The sequence below is a fragment of the Pteropus alecto genome, unplaced genomic scaffold, assembly GCF_000325575.1.
Source record: "Pteropus alecto unplaced genomic scaffold, ASM32557v1 scaffold479, whole genome shotgun sequence".
NCBI lineage: Eukaryota > Metazoa > Chordata > Mammalia > Chiroptera > Pteropodidae > Pteropus > Pteropus alecto.
This window is the reverse complement of record NW_006492031.1, coordinates 1,020,612-1,032,921: the sequence shown is the minus strand read 5'-3', so window position 1 is coordinate 1,032,921 and position 12,310 is coordinate 1,020,612. Positions and strand designations below refer to the sequence as shown.

Genomic DNA, 12,310 nt, shown 5'->3' with positions numbered 1-12,310 from the left:
GGCCCTGAAATCAGTAAAGACTGGGTTTCAAATCCTGGCTCTGCCTCTTTCTCAAGCAATTAACTTTAACCTCTCTGTGCCTCAGCTTCCTCCACATTAAAATGAGGAAAAGTTAACATGGCCAAGTGCTTGTGATGACAGAAAGACTAGATATAAATCTTAATTCTGTCTATAACTTACTTAACTATTCTGTGCCTCAGTTCCCTAGACTGTTAATACCTACCTCATGGCATTATCATGAAGGTAAATAAGAAAACAAGTTTAGGATTTTGCCAATTAAATAGGATGTAAATATAATAAGCCCCAAACAAATGTCACTTCCCTCCCTCGTCATTCCTCATGCCCTTCTGCATCAGAATGAGTACAGAATTAGATTGTCTTCCTCTTTTAAATAAGAATTATCTGGGCTTAAGCACAGCCGTTAGAACTAGAGAAAGAACCCGAAGAAAGATTCTGGGAAGAAAGGCTGCTCTGGGGAGCAGCTCATGTATCAGGTGCAATGTGATGGTGGTAGTGGCAGGGCCTGCCATAAAACTAAAAGCCAATGGAAACGCTGCAGTCAGACATCCTTGCCAGCTCTTCTCTGAGGCTCCATTTCTTCTCTGTAAATGAGCTCGTGGTGGGAGTAAGGGGATAAATGCAAAAATGACAAGACTGTAGGGGATTCACGTCAAAACCTTAAACGCCTGACAACTACCCAGCACAGGAATCTATTTAAGAGGGAGTGAGATCTGCTGACAACATCCCTCCCACATCTCCCTTTGTCTCCACTCCTCCTGTCTTCCATGGCAGCTGACAGGATGTCTCATTTAACTTCCCAGACAGTAGTGGCCCATCATGGCCCATCCCTCCCCTGCGGACCTCTAGGAGGGGGTGCCTCTCGCCATCATAAGTGCTGATCTCCTCCTTAATGAGGGAAACACTACAGGAAGGCACAGATAAGCACCATAACTTTGGTTCCTAGCCTCCCCTTTTAATCTCTGCCTTCTTCATCTCCTCACCTCTACCATATCTGACTAGTCTGGGCCTGAGCCAAGTGGGATTGTGAGAAAGCAAGTCTCAGGCTCTTGGGAAGGTCGATTCCAGCTGACATTTATACCAAATCAAGAAGAAGTTAGAGCCAGCTGCCCACTTCATTCAGAGGAGGAGCTTAAACTCTATGTGGAAACACAGGAGACTGGTAGCAGACCTCAGGGTTGGGTGAGTGGGCAGCACCGCCTAAAGATGGAGGGATGTGTTTCTCTCAAAACACTGAACCAATCTGATATCCCAGCTAGTCCATCTACTAGAAACTAAAGCTCAGGGACCCAAGGAAAAATCTCTAGCTATTGGACATGAGGTCATCAAGTTTATATCCCTCTGCTTCTACTATGCCTAATCACATCTGGGCAATTTTCTTGGAATGTGTAAATTCTAAGAAGCATCTCTTCTCCCACCCTATTATGTAATAAAGTCCCTTCCAGAATCTGCTCCAATACTATTAACATTTATTAATGTTTTCGAGGAGCTTTGGCTAGTCCCTGACAAATATCAAACCCTCTGGAGACTCTGGTAGGTAGCTAGAGTTTTATCAGTGTCTACTTTGCAAAAAAGAAAAACACGCAGAGACTAGTGCTCTCCCAAGTCTGCCATTCGGGAAGCTCTTTTCCTTAAGTGAGAAAGGCATCCACTGAAGCCAATGAAAAATGATTTAGGAAAGGTTTGATATAAAACCTCTAATAAGACAAAGAAGGCAATAGATAGAATTGCAGAGCCAGATGAGTTCAATGAGTTGATTGCTTCTAAAGCTGCTTTCTGGGTAGAGTGCCATGGGAACTTGGCACAGGCTCTACAGATGGCAGGCCAAATATATCCACCAAAGGCAAGATGAGGACATAGAGCCAAAAGCCATCATTAATCTGTTCTTACAATACAAAATGATAAATGAGCTTCTGAATTTCCAAAGGTAAAATATTTGAAAGAGGAACTTCAGACTGTTTTTTTCTGGCTTCCTAGCTCTAGTTTTTTTCCCATTCGATTCATTCTGCCCAGAGCTTATCTTTCCAAAGGGAAAATCTTATCATGTCATTTCAATGGCTCTCAACTGCTCTTCTGACAAAGTCCAAAGGCCCTTGCTGCTCTAGGCCCCACACACTAATCCAGCCTTCCCTTACCCCACTGCTCCCACTCAAGTTCTCAATGACCTACCCACACCAGTTTCCTAACCAAGCTACATATACTCTGACCTCTGGGCTTTCATACATGCTGCTTCCTTGCCTAGAATTTTCCTCTCTCCACCTCAGCTTGATTCACCTCTACCCACCTTTCAGGGCTCTTCAGGTTTGATTTGGGTGCCCTGGTGCTTCCCCATCATAGCACTCATTGCTCAGACGTAACTGGCTATTTGCTTTTCTGACATCCCTTCAGGCATTAAACTCTGTGTTCACCCTGATCGGTAATATAGCCCCAGGCCCAGCAAAGGGCCTGGAACCAAGAGTCTTCCATAAATACTTATGGAGTAAATGTATGAACATATTATTGACTGACAGAGGGCAAAGCACCTCCTTCTAAGTAAAAATTAAGTAAAGGGAGCTAAAATTTGTGATAAATGAATTATCCATTATAAATAATTATTTGTTTGTCTTTAAACCCTGCTAAACAGAATCATATACTTTAGTAGGTAGACCTGAGAAATTATATAGTCCAAAGATTACATTTATATGCACACATAACATAACACATTCCAGACCAAAGTAGGCATCACCAATAAAGAAGAACAATCTCTCTGGAGCCTGGCTAGCAGCCAACACCAACAGATTACGGTGGTTTACAAGAAAAATCTGTTCTCATATCTGAAAAGGCTGAATATTGAACTTACAAATCAAGGACTGTCACCTGGTCACTGCCCCAGATCACCAGTGGGCCACAGTTAGAGCCCAGCTTGCCAGACTCCCAAATAAGTTCAATTTCAGCCACATGATGCTTATTTGTAAATCTCTTATAATGACATAGTTAACTTATGTGGGTTTGTTTTTAACTAATAAGATATATCTAGTTGGATTTGGAATTGTGTATTCTTTGTGTTCTCCAAGCCCCATCAGCTTAAATGGACATCACCGATCACAAGGGCCAGCCAGTATCCTAGATTGTCAGCCCCTCCTAGGAGGTGACCAGTCTGCTGGTAACAGTAAATGCTTAACAATCCAAAAACTTGGCCAAGCCAGGGACTCACGGCAATTTCTCTCATCACTCATGTCCCCACAGTCGTTGTCAAAGTCACACCACCAAATGCTGTTGATACAATTCCCGTTGCTGCAGCGATACTGGTTGAAGAGACAAGTGTTCTCTAGCGATCCAAGGTAGGCAAGGGAGGAAACAAAATCAATATTATTTTTACTGATGGATCACAAGACCTTCTTTTTTTAGTTTCCATTTCTCTTCCTCAAATAACATGCCTTAGATGATAAAGAGGAAGAGGGGTGGTAAACACACATACATGCAAAGATAGAAGCCTCTGATAGAGGCCTCCTTCTTTCCTTTTCTAATTAAAATTAAAGAAGAAGAGGCAAGCCAGAGGAGCATTTAGAGGTGGTTAGAGTGATGAAAAAGGAGTGATGATGCCAATTGGGTCTAGTGGGTAGAGAGATACTACACACCGACATTATAAAATACCAATTCCACAAGGAATTCCTTCATAGACTGCATCTATACAGGATTCAAATATATTCAAAGTATCTATAGCATGTATTATAGGTATTATATTATATTATATGTATTACATATTATATACAATATATATAGCTATACATATTCATATATTTAATTTACCAACCAACTGGGTTATGAGGACTTTATTTACATACTCTGAGGATTTTTTCTACCCCATAACTTCTTTAAAGCAAGCAGTTATAATTCCTCACACACACAAAAACATTGTTTAGTAAAGGTCAAGGACACATGATGATTGGCCTCTTGTTTAGGTAACCAAAGGCCTTCTAATTTGGAATATAAAAAAGCCTTCTTCCCTCTCCTCTTGGAACTTAGTGTTAATTCTGTTTCTTTCCAAACAGCTTTAAGATGACCTCCAAAGCCAAAAGAGAGTCTCCTGTGTCTAAAAAGGAAGGCTCATCTTTCTTCTATTTGTATTTCTTAAGGAAGAAACAATATTAAGGCAAATTTGTGTTTCACTGGCCTAGACTAAGAGGCTGCTGTGAGAAGGAAGGTTATGATTACAAAGCAAATAGAGCTTTGAGAATAAGGCAAAGTAGAATTTGGGCCATTAATTGAGCACTTTGTGGCCAGACCCCTTTCCAGGGGTTCATCTCACTGACAGAAATACGAGACTGGGGACTGGGGAAGTGGTAAGGGTGAAAATTGGGAAAAAAAGACTAAATGGGTTTTCAGAGGAAAAGTTTAGAATTCATGTATTCAAATTCAAAGGAAGAGTGGGATGAGGCTTCTATAGCCACTTGGTCACAGCCTGGAACTAAAAACTCAAAGCCTTTTGTTACACTGGTCTGAAAGTTTAGGACATTTTAGGCTGGGGGTAGGTTTGATGGGGAGACTAACTGCTAGGTGAGACAAGGTAAGCTGTGAAGGAGTCAAACCAGTTCTTTTTTCAAGTCAGGGTGGCCCAACTTATGGAAAGCAGAAGTTGGAGAGTTTAGATATGGAGGATGGACAAGGAGAGGAAGTGACAAAAAAAAAATGGTGGCTTTTGAGGAAAGCCTGTATCGCTTGCCATTAAACCAAAGCACGGTATTATTTAAAAACAAACAGCTTAGGGCTGTTCTAGATGAGGACTGAAGGATCACAGCCTTAGAACTTGAACCAGATGTCTATAGTTATCTAGTCGATTTTATTTTTTAGCTTGGGCACTTTCGATAATCCCAAAACATTAGGAAATAGAGAGCACTGGGAAAGAGGAGAAAAGGGAAGGAAGACGGTGGGCAGAAAAGAAAAAGGGATGCACCTTCTTTGACACAGGTGTTGTTCCTCAGCTGATAGCCCTGAGGGCATTCACACATCAGGTCCCCAGATGGGAGGACACTGCTGGACACACCCTCTGGACACCTGCAGCTCTTACTGTTGTTGGCCTTAGGCAGGCAGAGTAGGCTGCATGGCCTGGGCACACAGGCATTGCTTCCTGGAAAGCAAACACATAATGGCAGCATCAACATTAATAAACACCAGGAGGCACTAAATGGAGACTGCAACCCAACACAACCTACTCATTTTCCAGAAACGACAATGTGAAGCTCAGAAAGAGAAAGATAAAGTGGCAGATGTTGGAGGACCTACTGTCCTAACAACCTCTGTTCAGTGTCCTCAGGAAAGGCCTGACCCACATGGGGTCTCAGCTAGATCATAATTCCCTAGAACCAAGCCAAGCATCACCTGGTCCTCCAGAGAATTTGGAATCAGGATGATGAAAGACCAGAAAGTAACCAGGGAGCTGGGGCTGGGAGAAAAGTCATATTCCATGGGTGTTAAAGGTGATGCAGGACAAGCCCAAACCTGTACAAGTCAAAGCTATGTAGAAACAAGCTTGGAGTATGCAGAGAAGATCAACATGTAGAGTTGGAAGACTAAAGAAGCCTTTGAGAAAAAGGACAACACTAGGGACCTGAGGGGAGAGGGAGAAGAGGATGGCTTTGCCATTCCCAGCTCTAATCCCCATAAAACTCATCTATACTTCCTATTACTAGGTTCCTTACTATCTCCCTTTATTCTTTCAACAGCACTTTTTCTTTAGTTAGCTTGAGTGGATTTTCATTTTTTAGGATCTAAAAGCCCTTTTTAGAACATATACCTGAGTAACAATAGGGCCCAGACAAAAATCCAGGTCTCCTCTTCTAAATTCCTTTGTACCAGAATGTAGCTGCTAAGCTAACTGAGGAACCAACCTGCTACTCATTAGGTACTGTATGTCATGCTATAAATCCACACAAGGACTGGTTAATGTTGATCTATCCCACTATTTCCAACCTTTTCTCTGTCTGGCTTTCCGAAGAGAGTACGAAATAAAATTCATAAACTCCTTCATTTTACTCTTGAGAGAGAACCTTTGTGGATGAACAATGATGGAAAAGATGTTTTCCTCTCTCACATGTCTTTCTGGGAAGGAGAGGAGAGGATACATAAACCATTTTGTACTAGCTGAAAACATGATATAACTATTGAGCAATATAAAAGCCACACAGATCATGAAAAGTGTTTTTCTTTTTGCATGTGACCACCCATCATCAAAATTGGGAAAAATAAACATGAATCCTTTGACAAAACTCAACTGACAATGATTCCTCAGCAGTGCCATCTCACAGACAGAGAGCCCCATTCATTGATGACAATCAGTATTGATGTAGGTGACAATATACTCATTAGCTTTGGATGTGTGGGCACCTTATCAATGTTTAACTGGCATTACATACAAAATTAAAAATTGCAATCATATAGTAACATGTCATTTTGATACTAAGGACCAAAGAGTACAAGATGTTGATAAAATCTATACAGCCACTGAGAGAAATCATATGATGAAACATTCAAAAGGTTTTCCAAAGTAACTCGATAACCCCAAAGGTGCAAATTACCACAGCAGAGTAGCAGGCTGAGTATAGTGGAAATGCCAAAAATCAGTTTGGCCTGACCTGTTCCATGGGCTGAGACTGATCCTTTATCTAAAGTACATGTGCCATAGGCTATAGGAGGGAGTCCATCGCTGCCACTAATGAAAAACAGCTCCACCAGGATCTGGAACACATTCTTTATATTCAAAGGATGACATACTATTCAATGTTCCAAGAAACTGAATGATAGAATATTTGAAAAATATTCAATGACAGGATATTTTCACATAGGTTGTATCTATAAAATAATGTGACTAACATTTTCACATGCAGAGCAGATGTTCCTACCCAAAAAATCAAGAGCCAAAAGCACAGAACCCAAAATGGGGCGCAGTATTTCAGGAGACTGGGCTAAACAGAGATGTACGAAATCTGAGGAGCAGTATCTAGGGCAAACCTCAAACCAAGCTGACCAAGTCACTAACCCCAAGAGGTAGGCTGGGCAGGAGTGTATGGGTTGGGACAAAGCCACAGTACAGAAAACAGGAGTGCTGTACCTGAGAAACCCTGGGACAGTGTGGATGGAAATTTCAGCAGTTTCCCCAGAACATGGCCAATACACCCTTATACAGTACACCACAGCATTGTGTGGGCAGGATGGGCAATAAAAAGAATATCATCCCAATGTGAAGAGTGAACAAATGGCAACCTTCATCTCCAAAAATGTTCCCTTACAAAAACAATACTTAGCCCCATGATGTTTTCACTAGGCATATTCAGAACACTTTCATACATCCTCTTTAGAAAATTCCTCCAGAACTAGTTTAGGAGCCAAAAATGCTATCATCTTGTTTAGTTATCTATACGCTTGACAATTATCCAAATCAAATCCTCCCCAGATAATACATATTCACCTTCGTTATAGATTTTTAAAAGCATGTGCTTACTGTAGGCTCTGAAAGAGAATGCCAAGAGCTTCAAAATATTTTAACCCATTGCAGCATCAATTGAATACATCAAGAGCCTTGCAAAATAAGCTGTTTAAAGAAAAAAAAAAAAACACTCTTTATGAAGAATACATCCCTGTAATACTATGTAAAAATCAGCCAGGTATAAAGACAAGAAATGCATCTATTTATTACCAAATATCCCAAATTGACAAATATTCCAAGTGAACAAGTTTCATCATAAACAAGAACCAATCAAAATCTAGTACTTCTAAATCACTGTGAGATAGGATTAAACATGGTGGCGTGAGAGATATTCCCAGATCTCTCCTCTTGAAACAACAAGAAGCTGAACACCTAAAACTCAAGAAAAAACACCCAAACTGCACACCAGCACATCTGAGCATGTGATTAGCACGTAAGAGCTACCACAGTTCAGAACTCCGGGTGCTGGGCAGTGAACTGGGAGATCCCTGAAGGAGGAGGAGGAGGAGAGAAGGTGTGGCGAGTTCCCTGAACAGCCCTGCCTGAGAGTGCTGTGAACTCCATGCGGCCGATGGCAGTGCCCAGTCATCAGGGTAGAGGGCAGAGAAAGAGGAATGGCAGAAAAGCGGGAACGTCAGAGAAACAACTGTTGATTTTTACCAATTGCGGTTGCAAAACTGAGGCTGAGCCGCAGCCTCCGACCCCCAACTCAGAGGGCCCTTCCACCATACCGACCCAGACGGAACGCCGCAGTGCCCCAGGGGAATCTGAGCAAATGCTAACTAAACTGACAGGAACTGAGATTGGGGGTAGCAAGCATGATTAAATATCTATAAGAAAAAAAACAATTCTTAACACTTTATATAAGGCAGACATCTAAGAGGCTTAGACGCCACCTACTGGAAACCAAAAGAAAAATACCTTATTTGCAATGGGTTAGAGACCATTACAAAATAAATCTAAGGAAAAAAAGAAGAAGAAGAAGAAGAAGCAGAACACACTTCTCTGTTAATGCCCAGGCAGAGAAATAGTCCATTAAACACCATGAAAAACCAAGTTGACAAGGCAGCTCAGAAAGAAAGAGAAAAATCTACAGAAAATAAGCTTACAGACATAGAAATATGCGACTTAAATGACAGAGATTCAGGATGGTACTTCTGAAAAACCTCAGTGAGATCTGAAATGAACCATATCAATAATTTCAGAAATTGAAAAAACAACTAGATGAGCAGAATGAGTTCTTTAGCAAGGAGATTGAAACCCTCAAAAAAGAACTAAATAGACCTTCTAGAGATAAAGAGCACACTGCAAGAGCTGAAAAATGAAATAGCAACCTTGGGAATTAGAGTTGATCAAATGGAGGAAAGGATTAATGATACTGAAGACAGAAATCTAGAAATAAATCAGAAGGAAGAAGAGAGAAACCAAAGAATGAAAAATAATGAAAGAGAAATTCAAAAACTAGCTGATATCATCAGGAGAGGAAACATAAGAATAATGGGCATTATCGAAGGTGAGGAAAAGGAACGGGGATTATAAAGCATTTTTACACAAAGAGTTGATGAAAATTTCCCAAAGCTAAGGAAAGAACTGGAGCTCGGAATTCAAGAAGTCAATAGAACACCCAATTATCACGCCCAAAAAGGCCTTCACCAAGACACATGGTATTAAAATTATCAAAAATCTATGACAAAGATAAAATTCTCAGAGGAGCCAGGGAAAAGAAGATGGTAACTGATAAAGGAAAACCCATTAAGTTATAGTAGGACTTCTTAGCACAAACCTAACAAGTCAGAAAGGAGTGGAATCAAATATTCAAACTATTAAATGAAAGGAACTACCAGCCAAGAATACTGTATCCAGCTAAGCTCTCCTTTTGAAATAAAGAAGAAACAAAGACCTTTCCAGACATACAAAAATTGAGGGCATTCTCTACTACAAAGCTTGCACTGCAGGAAATTCTGAAAGAGGTCAGCTCACCTAAAACAAAATGACAAAAAAAAAAAAAATGCATAATTAGGAGTAAGGTGACTAGCAGGCTGATAAAAGCAGAGGAGTGCAACCTTTACTACGAATAGGGCATTATAAGCTTAAAATAAGGATATTTGCTATAGCAAGATAGTAATGAACGTTCATCATACATAGGGACAAATTGAGACAACAAGGACTGAAAAGGGGAGGATTCAGAGATCCAAATTCGCAAAGGGGAAAGGAGATAAGGCACATTCATAAGAAAAAGGACAATTGTATATATACAACTATCTTTTTCATATTCGTAATGGTAACCACAAGACAAAGATTTAGAACCGTAGTATATAATATAAAACAAGAAGAACCAGAGGGAAAACCCACAAAAGCCAACCAAAATAAACAAAACAGAAACACAAGGACAAAGAAGCAATGGAAACACCGAGCTACCAGAAACCAAAAGATAAAATGGCTATAAGAAGACCTCATATTTTAATAATCACTCTCAATGTAAATGGACTGAACTCAACAATAAAAAGGCACAGAGTTGCAGATTGGATCAAAAAACAAAACCCAATGATATGCTGCCTCCAGGAGACACATCTCAGCTCCAAAGACAAATATAGACTCAAAGTAAAAGGGTGGAAATGATATTTCAAGCAAATGGCATTCAGAGAAAAGCGGAAATAGCAGTGCTAATATCAGATGAAACAGACTTCAAAATCAAAAAGGTAAAGAAAGATACTGAGGGACACTTCATAATGATAAAGGAATCATGCACCAAGAAAACATAACACTTATTAATATCTATGTTCCTAATCAGGGAGTCCAGAAATATGTAAAGCAATTACTAACAGAACTAAAAGGAGAAACAGATCAACACACTATCGTAGCAGGGAACCTAAATACTCCACTGACAGATATGGAGAGACCATCTGAACAGAAATCAATATACAAATAACATCTTTAAATGACACATGAGTGCAACTGTACATAATTGACATTTACAGAGCCTTGCATCCCAAAACAGCTGCTTATACATTCTTCTCTAGTGAACATGGATCATTCTCAAGGATTGACCACATTCTGGGACACAGACATAGCCTCAAGAAATATAAGAGAGTCAAAATCATACCAACCATATTCTCTGATCATAATGCCTTGAATCTAGAGATCAACTGTAAAAAGAAAGTGAAAATAACCACAAATAAATGAAGATTAAACAACATACTACTGAAGAATAACTGGGTCAGAGAAGAAATAAAAAAGGAGATCAAGAGATACACAGACACGAATGATAATGATAGTACAACATATCGAAACTTCTGGGACATGACAAAAACAGTCATAAGAGGAAAGTTCATATCATTACAGGCCTACATTCAAAAATAAGAACAAGCCCAAATAAACAACCTAACTCTTCATCTTAGAAAACTAGAAAAGAAAGAACAAATGAAGCCTAAAGACAGCAGAAGGAAAGAAATCATCAAAATTAGAGCAGAAATAAATGAAATTGAAAACAAAAAAAATAAGATAGAAACAATCATCAAAAATCTACCGGAAAGTAAAAGTCCAGGACCAGATGGCTTCACCAGTGAATTCTACCAAACATTTAAAGATTTAATACCTATTCTCCTCAAACTCTTCCAAAAAATCAAAGAGGAGGCAATACTTCCCAACTCATTTTATGAGGCCAATATTACCTTGATACCAAAACCTGGTAAAGATAACATTAAAAAAACAAACAAACAAACAAAAAAAACTACAAACCAATACTCTCATAAACAGATGCAAAATTCCAAATAAGATACTAGGGAACTGAATACAGCAACATATTAAAAAGATTATACACCACGATCAAGCGGGCTTCATCCCAGGGGCATAGGGATGGTTCAACATACACAAATTGATTAATGTGATATGCCAAATAAACAAATTAAAAAAGAAGAATTATATGATCATATCAATAGATGCAGAAAAAGCCTTCGACAAGATACAGCACTCATTTACAATCAAAACACTTAACAGAGTCAGTATAGAAGGAAAGTACCTTAACATAATAAAGGCCATATATGACAAGCCCTCAGCCAACATCATACTTAATGGTGAAAAACTAAAAACCTTCCCTCTAAGATCAGGAACAAGGGAAGGCTGTCCACTATTACCACTCTTATTCAATATATCACTGGAAGTCCTAGCAAGTGCAATCAGGCAAGAGAAAGATATAAAAGGCATCCAAATAGGAAATGAAGAAGTCAAACTGTCACTATTTGCGGATGACATGATTCTCTATACAGAAAACCCTAAAGACTCTACAAAAATACTACTAGAAACAATAAGCAAATATAGTAAATTCACTGGATACCAATCAACTTTAAAAAATCCATAGCATTCTTATAAGCTAATAACGAGTTGTCAGAAAAAGAAGTGGAAAATACAATTCCTTTTGCAATTGCAACAAAAGGAATAAAATACCTAGCAATAAATCTAACGAAACATGTGAAGGACCTATATAATGAAAACTACAAGATCCTATTAAAAGAAATCGAAGAAGAAACAAAGAAATGGAAAGATATTCTGTGTTCTTGGATTGGAAGAATCAACATAGTTAAAATGACCTTATTACCTAAAGCATTATAGATTTAATGCAATCTCCATCAAAAACTCATTGGCATTTTTTAAAGAAATAGAACAAAAAATCATCAGATTTGTATGGAAGCACAAAAGACCCCAAATTGCCAAAGCCATTCTGAAAAAAAAGAACGAGGCTAGAGGTATTACTCTGCCTGACTTCAAATTATACTACAAAGCGACAGTAATCAAAATGGCATGGTATTGGCAGCAAAACAGACACACGGACAA

The 12,310-nt window shown here is 39.2% G+C and overlaps 1 protein-coding gene across 1 annotated transcript in view; it reads right to left on the bottom strand.

Moving 5' to 3' along the window:
• Positions 1–12,310, bottom strand: part of SORL1 (sortilin related receptor 1) — a 152,025-nt gene that overhangs the window by 49,902 nt on the left and 89,813 nt on the right. Inside the window, exons 22-23 of the mRNA XM_006925247.3 lie at positions 4,952–5,125; positions 3,212–3,325 (exon numbers count right to left, since the gene is read on the bottom strand). Of these exons, the coding sequence (XP_006925309.1) occupies positions 3,212–3,325; positions 4,952–5,125 (288 nt within the window). The remainder of the gene's footprint in view (positions 1–3,211; positions 3,326–4,951; positions 5,126–12,310) is intronic.